Source organism: Solanum stenotomum, chromosome 5 (genome assembly GCF_019186545.1).
Source record: "Solanum stenotomum isolate F172 chromosome 5, ASM1918654v1, whole genome shotgun sequence".
NCBI lineage: Eukaryota > Viridiplantae > Streptophyta > Magnoliopsida > Solanales > Solanaceae > Solanum > Solanum stenotomum.
This window is the reverse complement of record NC_064286.1, coordinates 56133309-56155349: the sequence shown is the minus strand read 5'-3', so window position 1 is coordinate 56155349 and position 22041 is coordinate 56133309. Positions and strand designations below refer to the sequence as shown.

General features: G+C 32.8%; 1 protein-coding gene and 1 pseudogene across 1 annotated transcript; both read right to left on the bottom strand.

Annotated features, from left to right (window-relative positions):
* Positions 1-6024: 6024 nt before the first annotated feature.
* On the bottom strand, positions 6025-6646 carry LOC125864158 (uncharacterized; annotated as a pseudogene).
* Positions 6647-16700: 10054 nt separating this feature from the next.
* On the bottom strand, positions 16701-21532 carry LOC125864157 (geraniol 8-hydroxylase-like). The gene is made up of 3 exons (XM_049544078.1): positions 21425-21532; positions 21114-21362; positions 16701-17479 (listed from the first exon to the last, which is right to left on the bottom strand). Exons 1-3 carry the CDS (start codon positions 21530-21532, stop codon positions 16874-16876), a joined length of 963 nt encoding a protein of 320 aa, XP_049400035.1. The 3' UTR covers positions 16701-16873.
* Positions 21533-22041: the final 509 nt, after the last annotated feature.

The window sequence follows — 22041 nt, the reverse complement described above, 5'->3', positions numbered from 1 at the left end:
CCGTAGGTCCATCTACGGTCATTAGGTCGGCAGGTCGAAGGTAGCTGGCAATTTAACTTAAGGGCAGTTGGGTCTTTTCCTAATTAATTAATTCATATATTATGTCGTTTTGTCTATATTTAGAACCCCTATATAATCCCTTTTAACTACAAATTCACCCCATTTAATTCATTCCTCCTAAATCCCAAAAGAAAACAAAAACCTCCTCCCAAAAAAAATCTTTCTCTAGAAGAAGATGAAGATGACGATGATGATGATGACGACTTGAGCAATGGTTTGAAGAGCAAGCTTTTGCACATCAATTTCTTTGGGCATTGTGATTAAGGTATGGTAGTCTTCATCCATGGATAACTTTCATCCATGGAGCCCTCTCAAAACCTTCAATTTCAAATTATAGAAATCCCCAATTGTTAGGATTTGATTCAAAAGTCATGGTTCCTTTAAAACTTGATTTTAATGATTGAATTGAGTTATATAAAGCATGGATTGATGATTTCCTATGGTTTTTATGATGTATCCCCAAGAACCCATGAAATCCCCATATTTCTCAAAGTTGATGATATGATGTGGGTCTTTGTTGATGAAAGGGGAAATTTTATGAATTAATGCATGAGGTGATAGAGTCACATGATTTATAATGAAATCCATGTCTAATGCTTAAATTCTAGATGTGTTGATTCAAGGTGAGTTTTGAACCTCAAGGAGGTAAAGTATGAGATTATGCATTTTCTATGAAGTTTATCTAATTGTCTTAATGATGCTTTTGAGAGTAAAGTGTTAATGATTATGTTAGTTGTTCTGGGTTGATTGAAAGGTGATGTGAAAGGTTTTCTCTCAATAGTAATGATTCTAAGGTTGAAAAGCTTTTCTCACCTAATTGAAACTAAGAGTAAAAGTGATCATGGATGATGATAGTTGCTCACACATGGTCTAAAGAGCTAAAGTAATGATGTACCTTGAATCGGTAGGCCAATGACACCTTTTCATGAGTAACTAAAAAGTGTTATTTCAATGATGTACCTTGAATCGGTAGGCCAAGGGTGCCCTTTCATGAGTAATGATGTTGATAAAGAATTAACTACTCCGTGGGAATTTAATGCTTAGCACCGAGTGGATATTGTATGAGATGGAGGCTCTCCCGTAGTAAGATCGGGTTTCTAGAAGAAATCTCTTGAGATGGAAGCTCTCCCATAGTAAGGCCGAATTTCTAGTAAAAATCTGCCCATCCCATAAACTGCGTGCCCCCATAGGATATTTAGCTAGTAGATCCACCTAAGCTAAGAGTTATCGGTTCTACCTTAGGCAAGTAGACCAATCCTTTTCGGTGAGGGAGTCACCGGATTCCATGTTTCAACTCACATGGTCTCATGTCGATTAAGACTTATTTCCCATAATAACAAGATGTTTAATAGTGAACTAAGACATGCTTCAAGAAGTATCCCGTAAGTGTTCAAATGTTCTAAAGATGATGCTAGCTTGTGTTGAAGATGATGTTTTGACTTATGTTTTCCAACTATCTCTATGATGATGTTTAAACTTGGTAAAGTGCATGCTTTCAAATGAAATGTTCATTTTTGCATGTTTCCAGTGTTTTTATGCATGACTATCACACTTGGTGCATTTTTGTACTAAACGCCTACTTTTGCCTACATTTTCTCCAAGTGTAGGGTCCGGCACTAGAGGTGATCATACTTGTGGCTAGAGCTTGGATTTGATTTTTCCTGAGCTTGGTGAGTCCTCATGATTCGAGGACGGAGTTATTGTTTAGTTTCCATTTGTTGTATTTCCTTTTGGACATGTTGTATGGGCTAGGCCCTATTTCATCCACTATTGTAATAGATGGCTATGATGAAACAAAGTGTCTAGACTTCCACTTGCTTTTATGAAAAACTTTTTAAGACTTGAAATTATGTATTACTCTTATTGTTCTATTTCTTATGTTATGAAAACTAAGGGGCTTGTATGGAGTCCTTCGGGGTTCTATACGCCTTGTTACATCTAGGGGGTATTCCTGGGTCGTGACAAATTTTGGCTTAATTAGAGATTTGTAGCTATAGTTTGCTTAATTACGAATTATAGCTACATGTTAGAGAGAGGACATAGGCGAATGAGGTCTGAGAGAGAGAGGTTGAATACCTATTTTATTCGTTGTATCACAAATATAATTGATACAACATATTTGTATCGAAATACAATTGCATTCATTTTAGGAGGAGAGATGCGAGCGAGATTGAGAGAAAGAGGAGAGATGTTGAATGCATGCATATTCGTTGTATCATGAATACAATTGATACATAATGCAAATAAAGTTGATACAAAATATATATGTCTGAGGACAGTTGATTGGTATCATATATCAAATATAATTGTATCAATTGTAATTACGAACACAATTGATAAAATATAAATTTTCATAATACAATTGATACAAAATAATCCATATACAATTGACACATAATACAAAATATAGTTAATATGGAATACAAATATATTTGATACATAATACAAAATACAACTGTCATATTTAAGTAGAATGTTTTTATGTTGCAACTGTTTAGGATGGAGAGGGGGACGAGACACAAGGGAGAGAGAAATTTGTTATAAAATTCTATATATAGTGACAAATTGTAATATTTTAAACTATAACAGTTTATCGTAAATACATATAACATGTTTGTCTTGTCGTGTAATTTTCCCTTAGTTTAATATACCGGATTTGTCAACTTAAAACCTATACTTTTTTACTTTTAAGAATTCTTTTAATTTCTTTTTGTTTTACTCCTTAGTGTTTTATAGTCATAAAAATGTCATTGCATGGTTGAGTTATTCTGTTCAGGCAGCCATTGCTCATGGCACCCAAGCTGATTGAAAGTGTACTCTTAATTAATATGATTTATATATATATATATATATATATATATATATATATATAATAGAAGGTTAAGTCTGTCAGTTCTTCCGTGCTCCTTCAATTTTACATTGTGTAATTAATGGATAATAGTTGTGAAGTATGTATATTGGTGTGTACACATTATACATTGATTATACATTTACTATACACAAATTATACAGAAAAATACGTCATAGTGAACGAAGATTACATGTTTTGATTTGAGAATCATCTAGGTTACATATCTTAGCCATCGTAATTTGTTTCATGTGGCTGCAGTTTGTACATTGAAGTTTTGTGGTCATTCCGTTGTTACAAAACTTCTTAAGCTTCATCAGCTACGCTTTGCCTAATCACGCTTCATATCTATAGTTTCGTTTGCTTATACAAGTATTTTTATTTGTATAATTCGCTTGTCGTATGTGTAATTCGTTTGTCACTATACAAACAAGATAATTATATACAAATTTTGTATTTATACATTTATGCTTTTTTTAGAACTTATACAAATCAAATGGATCAACAGGATAATTATATAATTATATACTCTCTCTCTCTCTCTATATATATATATATAAATCTAGGGTAAGCATATACAAAATCTGAATCTATACAATTAGGAAAAAATTCTGAATTTATACAATTAGAAGCCAAATTATACAAATTCTGGACGTGGACCACAATATGGAAATATTTTGCTGGACGATGGCCTTTTTGTGTTCATTTTGAAGACAATTTAGGAGAAAGTACTTAATTACACAAATATTTCTATCATATTTACTAACTCACCCTATAATTTAAAATAATTATATTTTATCTCACTATTTAATAATTTAATATCATATTTCAAGTTAGATACACCTAGATACATGTTTTTTCCTACCTGATACACTGAAATAGGAGAGTGGCAAATGAGATTTGTCTATTTATCCCAAATACATGCAAATCACACTAGACACGAACTATATGCATATATCTAGTGTGATTCACATGTATCTGAAATACCAGACACGCAAACAAGATATGAGAGTGGTGAGAGAAATGGGAGGGAGGCGAGCGAAGTTTGTCTATGTATCCCACATGTTTATCCACTTTGACATAGTGTATCTAGAACAATTATTTAACTTTATGTATCTCGAGATACATGTGTCTGGACGTATCTGGACACACTAAAATCTAGTAAGATTCATAATATTGAATACTAATTTGTATCTAAATAATTAACTTCTAAACTAGTGGATTTTTGTAAGTTGTTCAAAAAATTATTGGTCCTTGCAAAAGCAACTCTACGACTAAGAGACCAGGATTGAAACTTCCAAGACTATTTAAAATCTCTTTGGCCATAGAGATTATTTCAATATTTTCAGAATAATCTTGGTTTTCATGTAGGAGGACACATGCTTGAATTCGAACAACTACCGATAGTTTCTAAGTTCGTGTATTATATATTACTTTCTGTTCACTTTTATTTACGATGTATCTTATAATTTTATTTTTTTATGACAAGGGGAATTCGCACTCGCTATTTTTTTGGTGCGCACAGGGTAAAATCCTCGCTCCTATGCAATAGCTCGCAAACCACACAGGAGAGATAACCCGCACTAAGCAAGGCAGGTGCAACGAGCTCGACCCAGAAGACAAACCCCTTGCTTTCATTGCCAACGAGTTTCGAACTTGAGACCCCCAACATGGAAGTCTCAAGCTCAAACTACTAAAAAATAACAAATAAAATATATATTTATCATAATATTCATATTAACTTATATATAGTCTAAGATACTAAGAAATGATTTGAAGAATAAATAACAAATGTCAAGAGTAAAACTTGAAAAAAACTATACGTACTCCATTCATTATCCCACATTAGTGAAAATATTTATTTCAAATTACTTATCAATTTACAAAATAAAGATAGAATTAATTAAAAAAGTATTCCAATTTATCTTTAAAGTTAATTCTTTTTAAAAGTATAAATATTATAAAGTTTAAAAAATAATAATCTTTATTGTTAATCTTGATATCGATGAATAAGTAAATAAATAAAGTGTATCAAAAAAAGTTAAGAGACAAATTAGTAAAAATATTTTTTCTAGTTATAAATTTTTAAGAGACGAGTAAAATGGATATATAATTTAATACAAAGACAATAAATTTTCCTCTTAATATACTAAAAAATATTTAAAAAAAGTGAAAGGCGGAAGTACGCATCATTAATTTCAAAATGGCGAAGGCTGTCCCTTTTTGTGCTTTAGCTTCCTAAAAGAATTTGAAAAAATTACATAAATAGACAATTTAAGATATTATAATCTCTAAATTTTTCAACGATTTAAATTTTTTTCAAAAATTCCTTCTAAGATACATCGTTATCCTCTCTTGGATACATCTCTATCCCCTCTCATATATGTGCATGGTGCTCGACCCTTTGTAATATTATAACATGCATATATATTATATAGCATATGCACTGGTGTGTACCCGATCCAACTATGAATTTTTAGCAGCCAAATTCACATTATTAATCAAGAAGGTCTAAAGATCAATCAACAAGTAATCAACTCAAGAGCATACATGAAGTTAAGTCTAACTCCAATTAGCCACAACCTACCTCAACTAAAAATCTCGAATGCAAGCTATCCCTAATAGAGCCTTTCCCTTTCTTGAACCTTCAGTTCATTCACAATCTCAAACACATAAAAATTGCATACTCAATCTGTAACGACCCTCTTAATCGTTTTATATATTTTGCCCATTTTTCTAAGTTTAACCCTTTGTGTAACTTTTATAAATAATTTATGACTTGTGAGAATGAGTAATATAATTTTCAGATTTAATAAAGGGTTAGTTTATTGCTAATAATAATGGGGAAAAAGAAGTAAAATAAAAAGAAAAAAAACAAAAATGGGCCAAGCCAAATAAAATAATAATAATAATACAGTAAAACCTCTATAAATTAATACTTGGTAAATTAATAATCTCTCTAAAATAATATTTTCCTCCGATCTCGACTTAGGCCAATGGAAAATATCATCAATTTCGATAAGATAATAAGATAATATATTTTCAGAAGACCCCTATATAAATATATGGTCCCATTAATATCATAAATTAATAATTCTTTAAAAGAACAAATATATCTAAGACAATTTAGTGAAGTATGATTTTATATTGTGCTCTCTTTTTTCTTAAAATTTAAATCTTGTTGAAGCTCATCTCTAACTTTTCTTATTTCATCCAAGAGTTCCGGTGTTGTCTTTTCGAATTGCACCATAAAATTGTGAAGAGTTCTAGATGCGATAAGTGCTTCCTTACGCATAACTGGTTCCAAAGGTATAGTATCATCTTCAACTTCATCATCAACATTGCTTTTTCCGATGGTATCCATAATTTCTCCTAAGCTCTGGAGCTCTGAACATATATCACTTCCACTCAGATAATCCAACAGGTTATTGACATCCATTTTATTGTGGTAACCGAGATCATTAATCATGACCTCAAGTTCATGAATGACGTTTTTACAAGTAGGTTCATTCAAATTCTCTAAGATTGCATCCCTCGAACGAATTTCACAGTGTCGAAAACAATATGGTATTGTCTCTGCTGAACATTTGTTGTCCAAGCAGGGATTGCAAAATTGATAGCATCCAAAACATTAATTTTTGCTGGATCAGTTTGTCCCACTTCATAGCCTTCTAATATCCTACGATAAAATCTGTTATGATAATACATCTTGAAAGTTGTTATTATCCCAGCATCACAAGGTTGAAATTAGTAAGGTACAATGATTTTTATGTATTCGTTGTACTTTATTATAATATTTTTTTAAATGTGAAATCAATAAATATGATACATAAATTAGTAAGAACAAAGATTTAGATATAATCAAAAATAACCTTCATTATATCTCAACTAGATTGCACTAACCCACCACACAAGGAGCAAACGATAAATTGTGAAGATAAAGTGTCAAGGAATATTGTGTGCTCTAACACCTTTGATGCCCTAATGACCAATTCTGATCAAGAGCTCCATGCTTTGTCCAGTCCAATTCTTTAAGTTTCTAATCCAAAAACTACTCTTGAATAAAGAAAACCCAATGATCGTACCACATTTCAAAAGAAATGACAAGAGTTTGGTCAAGAAAACGAGAGATTCTAGATGGGCAGATTTAGTTGAGGAAGAGGAGTATGCACCTACAAGGAGTAAGTTAAGTCCTCAAGCACCCATATTTGTGCCTTCAAGTAAGGCAAATCCATCTATGGCAGTGACAATTGATAACTCCAAAAAGATTTTGACCATTAACACCAAGGTATTGGAAATAAGTTATGAGCCAGAAGCTGAAGTTTTAAGACATAGTCCAACTATAACTTATGATAGTGACTTGGGCAGTGAAATGTTTGACGAAGATGATGAGGATGATATGTTAGACATATTATTTGATAGGGTAGTCAAGGATGGAGATCTTTCGCCTAGGCAACAAAGAAGTGAAAGCAACAAAAACAAAAAGAAGACATATGAAAGGCAACATAGTTGGGATGGTAAGGTGACTGAGGAATTTATTCCAAGGCAACTACCAATGCGACTAGATAAGCAAAATCATATGACAATTTCAACAACAACACGATCCATAAAGAAGTGATGAACTATCAAGTTTTGTTGGACATATTTGATGAAGAAGACAAGAGGGAAATACTTCAAGTTACTTTACACGGGCAATCCATATCTTTTANAATGCGACTAGATAAGCAAAATCATATGACAATTTCAACAACAACACGATCCAAAAAGAAGTGATGAACTATCAAGTTTTGTTGGACATATTTGATGAAGAAGACAAGAGGGAAATACTTCAAGTTACTTTACACGGGCAATCCATCTCTTTTAATTCTTATATATATAAAATAAAGTTTGAGGTTGATAACCTAGCTTTATTCTTAGATTTTATATTTTTGCATTATTTAAGCATCCTCATTTGTAGTATCATCACAAAGTGTATTATAAACTCTATGATGATAATAAAATATCTAGTTTTCTCTAGATCTTAGTTTCTTGATGCTTGTTAATTAGTAGAGGTTTGTTACCTTGTTACCTCATTAAGATTAGTAAGGTAAGGCCTAGCCCCCCTTGCTTGCACTCTTCTCTTTGAGATCCTTTTCATTTTATTAGTAAAACTAGCCCTAGGCACACCATGCTTAGCGGACATGCTTAAAAAAAAACATTCATTAAATTAATAAATATTAATTTATCGATTAAATAATCACGCCCCAAACTCAAGGGGCACAACTAGATCCTAATACCAAAACTCAAGCCCGAGTTGACCCTGCTGAACCATTTGCTACTAGCGCATGGCAGCCATACGCAATCAAGAAAACAAACAAGTATACCTCGACTTAAAACTATGCCCTCGGTCGGCAAGGCCCCTGTCAACTGATCTATAAAAAAATAGGTACTCTCAAATCTACTGATTGACCGAGTCTATCTGATATACATTCACTACTGAAAGTTCAAAGGGAAACCTGTCACGACCCAGGGTACACCCTAGATGTAACATGGCGTATAGGACCCCGAAAGGCCCCATACAAGCCACTTAACATTTATAACAGAAGACATAGAACAAAAGAGGTAAAGAAATACATTTCAAGTCTTAATAGTTTTTATAAAAGTAGACTGGAAGTCTAAACACTTTGTCTCATTAGTCATCTAGTACAATAGAATGAAATTGGGCCTAGCCCATACATCATGTCCAAAATTGAAAATAAGAAAGAGGACTGAAAATAATGAAAATCCGTCCTCGAAGTTTGAGGACTCACCAAAGCTCAAAATCTCTCAAGTCAACCTCTAGCCACGAAACTGAGAACCCTAACTGTCGAACCCTACATTTGGGGGAATGTAGGCAAGAGTATGTGTTAGTACAAATATATTCCAAGTATGATAGTCATGCATATAAACATTTAAATCGTGCTAAAATAGGACATTTTCATAACATGCAAGACTAAGCTAAAACATTATATAAAAAGGGTTAGAAAACATGAGTCATAAAACATGGTCAATGCAAGATAACTTCTTTAAAAACCTTTGAACACATGTGAGATACTTATTGAAGTAACCTTAGTTCATTATTATTGTGGGAAGTATCCTTAACCGACATAGATACCATGTGAGCTATAACATGATTCTCCGGTGTCTCACAGCGAAAATGGTTGTCCTACTTGCCAAGGTAAGGACGATGAACTTATAGCTTAGGTGGATCCACTAGCTAATGTCTATCTAGACGATCATTATATGGGGACACATAGGTAAGGGATAACGAGATTGCTTCTAGAAACCCGACCTCTACTAATGGGGGAGATTCCATCTTAATATCCTCTCGGTGCTAAGCATAAATCCCACATAATAGTAATTTTCTTTACTTATTCTTATTATCCATGGAAAGGCACATTATCTTGCCAATCCAAGATAGGTTTATTAGTCATCCATGGAAAGGTATCATTCAATAACCAATCCAAGCTAGGTTTAATTAGAATAACTCTTTATCTTTGATTCATTTAGGTGAGAAGACCTTTCAACCTTTAGAACCCTTATTATGTGAGAAAACCTTTCACAATCATGCTTTTATGTGTATGTGAGAAATCCTTTCAACAACACAACAACAACATCATCATTTATACTTCACTCTCAAAGAATCCTTAAAACATTTACATAAATTTCATAAGAACATGCTTAGTTTCATAAACTCTTCATTCATAATCCAAAACCCACGCCATATCATCATAATTTGGAAAACATGGGAATTACATTAGTTCATGGGGAAATCAACATAAAACCATCGAATTTCATCAATTCATGCATAAGAGATCGTAATTCCATCAATTAAATAAATAATAAAGAGAACTCATAATATATAAGAAAATCCTAACTCAATTGGGGAATTCTAACTTTGAAAGTAGGAAAATTTGGGAACTCTATGAATGGAAGGAATCCATGGATGAAAACTATCATACCTCAATGTCAATTGCTTAACTTCAATGGAGGAATTGTAGAATTAACTTGCAAACCCTAGTTTGGACCCTTCTTCTTCAAGTTTTCTAGAGAGAGAAATATTTGGGAGGAAGACTTGTTTTTCTTTAGTAAATTTGAGAGAATGATTTTTAATTGAAAAATTTTAGAGTTAAAATACTTATATAGGGGTTTTAGGCATAGGAAAAATAACATAGTATTAAGCTAGACTAATTAGGAAAAGACCCAACTGCGCCTAGGAAATAACTGCCGCCAGTAACGACGGGTGAGACCGACAGACCGTGGTTTGACTAACGGTCTGTCCTGTATGTCCGTCATTCGACGTCAGAAAGTTAATTTGAGGCCATGATCCATGAACCTCAATCCACGGACCGTGGACCCAACGACAGTCTGTTGGTCCAAGCCATTGTTCGTGGTCCTCTGGGCCTTGTTAGGTGGCCAATCCACAGACCAGACCCATGGTCTGTGGCTCAGTCCATGAGCCATGGCTGGCCTCCGTTAGGTGGCACTAGAAACTTCTGAAAATTGATATTATGCCCCTTCTCAAATCTGAGGTGTTACAAAATCGACTTATCCAGATGCAATAAATCCTTACTTATGAGTCACACAGTTTTTCATGCATATGTTTTAATAATAGTCATTCTCATTCATGTGGGGGATTTTTGAAGGTGTGAATAGGAAGTGAAGGGTTGTGACTATCATAAAGGGTTGCAACTTTTACGAAGGGTTGTGATCTTTACAAAAGATTGTGTATTTTCTTAAGGGTTATGACCATTTGAAAGGGTGTGCCTTTTCCAAAGTATTGTGACCTTTGTGAAAGGATATCTATTTTCCAAAGAGTTTAGATATTTCCAATAAGGCACAATTAACACATTTTCATACTACCCTTTGTTAGCTATAAATAGAGAGGCTTTCTCTCATTTTTTCACATCGAATTCTTCCCTTCTTCTGCACACATTTCTTATAAACAAAATCTATCGACCATGTCTTTGTGTGTGATCTTGTTGCAGATTTTTGAGTTCGTTGAAATTATCAAAGTTTAAAGTATCACTAATTCTTTAATGGTTAATCCGCTTTTATCTTGGGAGGAATTAATCTACAACCTTGGGTACTTGAGGGGATTAAATATCTTCAGGACACACAGTGAGTTTTGTGGACTCGAATAATTCTTTTCTTTTCATCTTTAATATTTCTAATTTGCTAATCTTAATACAGGAGACAACAAAATCTACTCCATATTTATCCATTACCCATATATTATGAAGTCTCTCATGGCATTCAATAATAAACTCGTAAGAAACCTCTGTTTCAAAGCCCTAGAAATTGTTTCTTCAATGATACTAATGTATTGTTTGAAATTTATTTCTAGAGCTCATCATGTTTCCGAGCTTACCCTTTGCACTACGACAGTCTGCTTACCTTCTGCTTGGAATTGTTCGAATACACTCAAAGCAAGTTAAATACTTTTTCGAAGAATGTAAATCATTAGAAATGGGGATAAGAAAGACATTTTTGTCTACAAACTCTTTTCTTTGTTTATCACCAGGGTGAGTGCATTATTTATAAAACCTATACAATGGCAAATTACATGAAACAATTGCTATATATGGAATGAATTTACCTTTTACAAGATTGAGAGTTACATATTTTTTTCAGTGTATATAAGTAAAACTATTTCAATTACTTACCATTCTATTTCACTGAGTATGGCAGTGAACGCACATCTCTTATCTGGATGTTTATTCCGATTAACTTGATCATCACCAGAATTAGGGACATCTATGATATCACAAATAAAATCCATCTCATTTGCCGGTGTTCTATGGGCCGAGGACGATATATCAAACAAATAATTGTGGAGCGCCACCGTGGAGGTCAGTGAACCCCCTCAACGAAAAATTACACTGTATATATAAGGTCTATTTATAATTTTATGAGTACATATATTAAAATGAACCCCCTCAAATATAAATAGAAGCATGGCTCAGCGGTTAAGGAGTTCAACTCTAACCAAGAGGGCCTGGGTTCAATTCTTACTTGCAACATTTTCCCATTTGTTATTTATTCTTTGAAAGGTTGAATGAGCTCTTGCTTTGGGCTCAAATCTAACTCCATTTCATTGATTTTGGAAGGCTGTATGGGCTCTGGTTTCGGGCTCAAATCCCAACTCAATGAAATGTCTCACTATTTTTGGTTCAATGTAAAGCTTTATTATTTTTGTTATCATTATTTTTCTCTCTATGCTATTTTGTTTTTCTCAATTTATCTTTGTTTAAATTTATTAGACATATTATAGACACTTTTGTCTTTTATTCTTCTTATTTATACTTCTCATTTTATTTCTACATAAGTCTCTTTCCATGTACTAACGATGAATTATTATTAAATTTGAAATTGATTTACAAAAAAAATTATATAAAAATAAATTAAATTAAAGTTAATCGAATGAAGAAATTAAAAGTCGTGTATAATCTTTTAATAAAATCTAATTAATTGATTTCCCCCCCCTCCCCCCTTAATTTTATAGTATTTCTTTCTTATTTTTTTCAGTTCGATTTTAAAAAGATGAAAACTAAACTAAACTTATTTGTTCTATTCATCATTTGTCTTTTTCACGAATGACTAACCTAATAAATTGAATTAAATGAACTATAACATCGACGATGTTAATTATTTATCTTATGAATATATATTATAATATCTTAGTGGTTGAATTTTTTTAAAAAAATGTAAAAAATTGAGTAGAACACTGCAATATAAAAGAGAAAAAAAGCACAAATCTCGATGAAAAAGGGTAAAAGTAAAAAAAAATTAAACGCGGCATGACAAGACAAGTTAAACTTATTGGATTCAGATTACTAGTTTCCTCCTATATCTCGCTCAGTTTTTTATCTTGTAATTTTCATATGTTTACTTCTTTATATTTCAAACCCCCTTCACAGAAATCCTGAATCTGCCACTACATCGTTGAGCAGGGATAAACAGACTATCTAGCGAGCATTTATATTTCATCTTGTTTCGTAACCAAGCGAGTTGTTCGTCCGGGTGTCACTCCTGAACACAAATCACCTCAACTTAATGGGTCGATCAAGCTCTCTATATTCTCTATCTATCTAATCCCTCCTCTCTCGATTTTAAGATTAGACAGTAGATTTATCTTATGGTGCACAAGAATAAAATACTAAAACAACAATATCGAAATAATTTATAATGACAACCAAGAATTAATTCATAAACCTTAAATATTCAACATTTGATTCATAGCTACAGTCCCAGAACTAGGGAGTTTAGCCACTCATGCTATTAGAAAACCACAAAATACTATTGTTCATGCGATTTTCGAAAAATAGAAGAGTTAGGAAATCGAAACCTATTACAAACGATGAAAATTCTTCTTGCACACCAAAATAATGTCGAACCCCCACAAATTAGCCCTAGAGGACTATTTATAGAAGTTAGGAAAACTAGAGCCTAAATCTACTTCAACAATGAGTCTTTTTTAAATCAACTTTCGCTCAAACGTCCAAACAACACTGGGGCATCGCGCCCTAATCGCACCTGGCAGGATGGCGCGCCGCGCTGCCAGTGCGCCAAAATGCAGCCCCAGTAAACTGGGCCTTGGCGCGTCGCGCCCTTGCTGCACCAGTGATTTTGGGGCGCTGCGCTAGCTTGTGCTCCTGGCGTCACTTGTCGTCTTCAACTCCTTTTCCTTCCTTGAATCGATCACTTCCCTTAGGAACCCTGCAAAATTGCTAATTATGTATATTAGTATGCAATCATTGCAATTCTAAGTAAAACATATTAGTTAGATTAGTGAATGTCCTTAAACTCCAGTTAAAAGATGGGTAATTTATAGTAATTGGGCATATAAATATGCCCAAGATCATATATATATATATATATATATAAAGGCATTTCCTTGTATCACAATCCAAAAATGGACGTGATGACACTTGTCTATTCCCACCAAGGCAAGTCTACCTCAATCCAACGAAACGAAAGAAATACGGAAAGATAAATCAAGCCAAGATAAAAGTGAAAAACTTATTCATTCTATTATAACCCCAAAACTTAGTTATCACGTGTACAAGTCACTAATACATAAAGTGCAGAATTTAAATATAACTACAAGTCTCAATGTCTTTATTTGTCAAATAGAACAAAGCATAAAATAAGAAACAACAGGGCCCACCGAGATGACAAGAAACTTCCTCTCAAAGTCCTTTAACAAGCCTCGAAAATAAAAGAAGAAGAGAAATCACTTGATACCATGCTCAGAACCTAAACAAGTGTAGAAGCAAGGAGTAAGTATCAACCAACACGGTACTTATGAAGCAACCTAATAAACAAGAAATACTAGCTAGAAATCGAATACTCCTTTCATCCCAACCGGACCTCCTCAAAATACAACCTGCAAAGAAATCAGCCCAACCTAACAGTTTCACAATACACAGTTCACAAGGCTTAGCCACACAGTTTAGTAGTCACAGTTCAACAATCAACACGAATCAAGTATGTCAATCACAAATAACAAATAAATCGATCAGAAGTAACAAGTAGATCAATCACAATAGTCAACTCTTGTCGGAACCATTTCCCTTTTGGAACCATTTCCCTTTTGGCACAATTTCACTAGCCGGAATCATTTTCCACCGGTTTTATATCACATCACTAGCCGGAACCATTTCCCTTTTGCTTTATTTCATATCACTTGCTGGAATCATTTCCCTTTTGCATTATATCACTAGTCGGAACCATCTATCTTCGGCTTTATATCACTTCACTAGGCAGAACCATTTCTCTTCGACTTTATATCACATGTCTCAACACGATGTACAACAATCAATTAAAATAAGCAATTTCACCTCATAAGAAAAAGACAACAACTCAAGCAATTCAAGTCCACATTCATGCCATCAAAGCATTTCATCAATCAATCAAATAGGGGTCACAACAAGGAAATTCACAAAGCAGAATGATCAAACGTTGCCTTTTAATTAATCTCTCTTTAGTTCATTATGATTAATCAAGTGGAACAATGAATCCATCATCTCATTCTCATTAGGCTCCAACACACACAATGAAGAGAAATACACGATTCTACTAGATTCACAAGGTTTAAGAGATCATTTGCCTTAATTCAATCAAATAGTCAATACAAGACTTGAGTCTTCCCCTTCCGAACAACGTCCAAAGCCACACAATCTATTTCAATCAAGTAACCACAATAAGATTTGGGAAACAATAATACCCACATCCTATACTTTGAAAAATTGGTCAATCAACTCAAAAATCCAATTCCGAAGATGAGGTTTGAATATGAGAATCTTTACTTGAAGAAATTACCCAAGACATTTGGAACTCATTGATGAAAATCATTTTGAAAAAGGAATTAAAATCAATTCACAATCTCCATTTCAGTTTAGAACTTAAGTTTTTGAAAAACCTTATCATTTGCCAATCAATATCCTAAGTATTGTTGTTAAAATCCATAAATAATCAAAGGGAATAAAGTTTTAGGGTCACAAAAGCTTACTCAAAAGATTTAGCGCAAGAAATCTCTTCAAAATTGCCTCCAAGGATTACACCAAGCTCAAAAATGGAAAATTGGGCTAAAACCCTGAAATGGGTAGGTCTAAAACCCTTTCTGATGTCGCAAAAGCAGACCCAAGTGCGCTTAAGTGGTTATCACTAAAGCAAACCCCAAAAAGTGGTTCCTCTCGCAATAGCGAAGCCTCATTCGCTTCTACGAACTTAGCTTAAGCGAACAAGTCTTCCCAAAAATGAGGTATGTAGGCTCAGCAAAATAAATACAACCAAGCATAAATCATTGAAGGGACCCTTGAGATTCGTTCGAAACCCCGTGCACTTAAATCATATATGAAAATCGACTATACTCGATGTTTCAGACTCAATGGAACAGTCGAAACACGAATCTGAGGTCTCCTTGACCCAAAACTTGTGAAAGTCACAAGAAACTAACATAATGCCTAAAAAGGTTAAAACAAGCTCGAGACCTCTAAAAAATTAACCAAGACCTCACCTAAGCATAAAATTATCTCCCAAATCCAACGGAACTCTCGAACTCCTGTCCGAGCATCCAAACCCCGAATGCTGATCAAAGTCAATCCAAAGGCTAAATTTCCACAATATTCTAACTTAGGACCTCAAATCCTCAAAAAGACTGATCTGAATTTGAAACCGACGACTCTCTTAGGCCAGATTCCACATTCTAGGACTAATAGAATCGATAAAATTTCATTCCGACACTCGAAACTCCAAAAGACTCCAAAAATCACTTTTAAGCAACTTAACCTTTCAAAATCACAAACTTACCAAATTCTCAACTTTTAACTCAAAGTTCGAAATCAACTTTTCAAACTCAATATAAAAGACTCGGGGTCGATATTGGGAGGGGTAAAACAATATATTCATGAAACTTTTCAAAAATGACCGACTGGGTCATTACATGTAAAAAACCAACAAAAGGTTGTTTTATTTTTTTTATCACCAAACTACTCACAAAAAGTCAAAAACAACTCCAATTAATAGCCATAACCAAACATTATTAATTTCCAAGTATCATTTTTCACTTTAAAAATAAAATATATATTTTTCAATTTTGACAAGGAAACATGGTCAAAAGCTTTCCACCAACAAAGGAAGAAATAATATGATAGAAATGAAAGATAACCTAAGGAGACGAATATATGTCCCCATTTGAAAAATTAAATGTCAAGTGGACAATCAATTAAACTCTATATAGTAGCTTTTCTCCAAATTTCGTGAATTAACGGGCAAGGTGTTTATTTAAAAAAAGACACTTTCAAGTGCAAAAGAGGACCAAAAAATGTAAAACATACAAAATTTATTTTGTTTTGAAAAGGAAAAGGACCAAAAATAATAAACCTGAAAAAACAACAACAGTAGGAAATCTTACGTGCACTCAATTATTACATTATACAAACATCAAAGAGGAGATGGGATAACTCGCAAAGGATGAGCTTTGGATGAGATGAAACTAAATGTTTCCTCCATGTCTAAGTCTTTTGGCTCAATGTTTGCTTCAAGTTTCCAATTGAAGGAATTCAAGAGTGAACCCAACATTATTGGGACTAATCTCAATGCCAATGGTAAACCAGGACATATTCTTCGACCAGCACCAAAAGGAATCAATTCAAAATCTTGCCCTCGCATATCCACTTCTAAACTTTGGAATCTCTCGGGTTTAAATACCAAAGGATCCTTCCAAAAAGTAGGATCTCGGCCAATCGCCCACACATTAACTAGTACTAGTGAGCCCTTCGAGATGATATAGTTACACATTTCAACATCTTGCTCAACTTTTCGGGGTATTAAAAATGGAGTTGGTGGGTGCAATCTCAAGGTTTCTTTGACAATGAATTGCAAGTAAGGGAGTTTAGGAATATTTGATTCTTCTACTGGTTTTCCTTTTCCAACGATTTCTGCAAGCTCAACTTGGACTTTCTTCATAATTTCTGGTTGTCTTAGTATTTCTGCCATTGCCCATTCTAATGTGGTTGTTGGTGAATCAGTACCACCAGAAAATAAGTCCTGTAATATTTAATAATTCTCTTAAATTATAAATTTGGGGTATAGGCAGATTGACATGAATTTGAACGATTTAAAATGGATTAAGATGATAAATATATGAGCCAATAATTTGTCTAAATATTATTTGGATTGAAATATATGGGGTTAAAATGAACTAAATAAATGGAAAGATTCATAAATACTTGTGAAAGCATAAAATATTCCATAATCTACAATTATTAACTAAAAATCACATAACCTACAATTATATTAACTAATAAATTACATAATCTACAATTCATTCCTTCAATTCATTCCCCCTCTTGTGAATTGGAGTTAATATCTTAAAAGGTCACTCAACTTAGAGAATTTATCTAGTAAAGTCATTAAACTTTATTTTATATCAATAAAATCACTCAATTCATGCATTTGTATCAATAAAATCACTCAACATATGTATTTGTATCAATAAAACCAATCAACTAAATTGGGCAAAAATGAAAATTATTTTTATACCATGAAACATAAATCCCATAAGTAAATAAAATTAAATAAAACTCATTAAGAAATTTTATGGACAAATTTAATTAGTTAAATAAATACTCTTATGGCATTTCAATAACTAAATATACAATAATATCATATGAAATTTCCTGCTCTACAATTATCATTTATAGCGAAAAAAGTTAAGTACCTATCATTTTCCATGAAATTAAAGTGTTCCACAAATATTTTTATAGAAAAAACATTAAAAACGAAACAAAATAGAAGTTCAATACTCACTTTTTTTTTGGAAAATACTCACCAATGCGATGCATTCTGAAATTCGCCGTAAACAGAGCATAATTTTTTTTTAAACATTCTCACAACTTTCTGAAAATAGAAAAATAAAAACTCGTAGACAGAAGTGGAAAAATAAAGTTGAATTTTGTGACCTTCGAGTTTTCGTCGTGAATTTGTTTTGAGTATCAGTGTATATTTGTTTATTGTAATGTAATATCATAAGAGTATTTGTTTAACTAATTAAGTTTGTCTTTAAATTTTTTTTATTGAGTTTTAAATTTTTTATTTATTGTGGAGTTTATTTTTACATGTTATAAAAAGTAATTTAATGATAAATTTAGTTGAGTGATTTTATTGATATAAATACACAAATTAAGTGATTTTATTGATACAAAACAAAGTTCAATGACTTTACTAGCTAAATTCTCTAAGTTGAGTGACCTTTTAAGATATTAACTCTGTAAATTGTGATACTCTCGACTCTCGATGGTAATACTCTATTTTTTCTCTCTTTGGTTTCATATGCTTTAAAAACTACAGTAAATCTACAATAGGGTTAGTACTGTGGCTGGCAACCCTTCAAATAAAATCAAAATAGTTATTTTAAATATATAAATTGATCCCATTTACTATAACGTTTGCTCTGTTCGTGGTTCATTAATTAGCAATTCAATTCTATTCTCTTTTTCAATGGTTACTAATACAGGTCAAATATGGTACACACGAAAAGGTTTAGTGGGTCAATGAACTTCTTAGGTCTATCAATGTTGTCCTAACAACTACTTTCAGAAAATACTTTAACCATTACATTTTTTAAATTCAAATATTTTAAATAATGAATCCTTTAAATATTTAACTTCAAGGATCAAAACCACACATTTTCCATAATTTAAAGTTCAATGTGTACAATGGAAAGAAAAGGATTACTCTAGAAGAGGTATTTTCTTTACTAGTCTTCTATACTATAGGAATAAATTGTTTTGACTTTAAATAATTTATTAGTTTGAAAGAGGGAAAAACGTTTTCCTTAAAAGGAGAAAGAAAAGAACATTTTGTTGTTGATTGCATTTTAACTTCTCTTAATGATGTTTAACGGTTGTTAATTGTTATTGCCGGGGTTAATGACTGATAATGTTTTCTCTTTCAAATTCTTCTTTTTTTTGCTGAAAAGTATAAATAGGGGCGGTGGTTCTTAAGAAAGGATCATCATTTTCTAAAAAAAACACTTACCCACATTAGACTTGATTGAGAGAATTAGTTAGGAAATAGCATAAAACTGCAACCCTAGATTCATGAAATAGCATAAAACTGCAACCCTAGATTCATTGTTCTTAAACGAGTTTTATAAAAGTTTCAACATGTTATAAGTTATCCTTTCAATTCATTTAGATTATGTTGTTTAGTTATTAGGTAAGATTTGTGATCTTGAATAATGCTTTCGATGTGCATATTCTAACACTGCATACCCTATCAATTCTCATAGTCCCATATGACTTTTCATAATTAACTCGATCCCTTAACCTTAGAAAAATATAATAGGGATAGATGTGACATTCAATGAATCTTTCTAATGGCTCACACTCATAAGAAGGATGAAGGGTAAATTTACACTAAATCTCATAGTTTAAGGGTATTTTAGGTCCTTTTCCATTAAAATAATTTGAAATTAATTAATATATGGACTTGTATGATTGGCCTGATTTTGGGTTCCATGGTAAATTAAAAATAGAAAAAGATCAATCCTCTACTATCTACACTCACCTCCCCCCCCCCCCCCCCCCCCCCCCCCCCCCCCCCCACCCTCACTTCCTCTCTCTTCCACTTTTTTTTTCTTCTTGGATCTTGTCCGCCATTTTAATTTTTATTTTTTCTCAATTAATAACAAATTAAAGGGAGAAAAAAGGAGAAACATAACAACGACATTCATTTATAAATTATTAGTTCATAGAAGATGATTTAATTAAACAACTATGTACGTACTGCAATTTTTCTTTTGTGTATATCCAATATAGTTTTTATCATTTATTTGAGAAGAGCTTAAATTTGAACCAATTAGATTAGCCAACGTAATAATACATATTTAATAATTTTACTTTAGGGAAGCCGTTAAAAATAAGGGCAAATATGAGCCAAATATTTATATCTAGAGTATTCTGGAGCCAAAGTATTAAAGTCAAGAGTATTTGGGGGCCCAAAATGTGGATGAAAGATTATTTTGTACCAATTAAATAGTTGAGGGACAAGTTAGGTCCTTCTCCCTGATAAATTTTGGCATTGCCTAAGTTTGATTAGTGTGTGCAGTACTAAGTAAATACCTTGCTAGGGTTGAGGGCAGGAGAGAGAGATGTTTCAATTGATAAAGATAATTCAAAGTCAAGGAAAATAATTGCTGTTTATTTCTTGAATTTTGTGAATTTTAGTTATACTAGTTCTCCTAGTAGGTTTGGGAAACTCATTGTTTTCTTATAGGTTTAAGAAATTCTTTACTCTTATAGGTTTGAGAAAGCCATTTTCATGTAGGTTCAGGAATAATTGGGACTTGTAAATAAGGGTTATAATTACAAATTCTTTGTATTATTCTTCTTATTTATAATGCACAACTCTATATATCTACTTTTGTCCTAAGGAAGTTGGCCCGACTAAATCTCGTTTAATTCTTATGTTATTTCTTCTTTTCTATTTGTGGTAGTTAACCCTTGATCTTCTACCACACAGTTAGCCAGTTCAATTAGCAACACAAATCCAAGTGTATTCTCGATTATTATTTTCTTCTTCTTTCTTACTTCATAATGAGACCGGGAGGCGGAGATGGGGGTGAAGGAAATGTTGAAAATATTCTAAAATTTAAAGGATAAAATAGAAGAGCACGAACCAGGAGCAGTGATTTTATATGATTGTGATCTATCTCTTTGGGATTTTCTGCACTGAGGTTGAGTAATACTTCCAAAACATCATTCTTTTCACCGTGGCTGCTTTGTTTTTCCTCTAATCGTTCATTGATCAAATCACCTAAAAGTTTAAACAACTTACCAAAATGGATATTTGTGCGATACATTATTTTTTGAAGATCAAACTTTTCAAGTATAGGGAAATAATCCGCTAGGTTAATCTTCCCAGCNGCCTATTGGATGAGAAGATATTTGTGTTCAAGATTTTCCGAAGCGTTCGCCATTGAGGACAAACAGGAAGACATGCCACAGAAAATTTGCAATGGTTATGTGCTTGAAGGGCATTAGTGATAAATCTAGTGGAAAAGGCTAAGTCTTGCTTTTGAAGGACTTGTTTTGCCATGGTTGATGAAGAAATGACCACTAGTGTTTTTTGTCCTATTTTTAAACTCATAATTGGACCATATATTTGTGCAAGATTGACTAGTGATCTATGAGGTTTTGTACCTAACAAATGAAAATTTCCAATAATTGGCCATGGTGATGGACCTGGTGGAAACTTTTTGTTGCCTCTATTGCATATTTTTGCTATAATAATGTAAAAAAAGCTCAAGGCCAAAGTTGATCCAAGCACAAGTGTATAGTTATCCATTTTTGATAATCCTTCAACTTTGATACTATTCACAAAGTTGATGTGTAAGAAATTTGCATCTATATCAATGGGGAATGCACATTTATATAGAGGAAAGACATAGAGTAGTATTTGAATTTGTCTCGAATTTTTTTAAAAAACATCTTAATTATGTGGGTGTTTTATTGCCTACTTAAATAATTTGGAAATGATACTATTATATCGCGTTTCAATTACTTTCAGATTTTAAAAAGCAAGTGTTATCACACACCAATCATTAT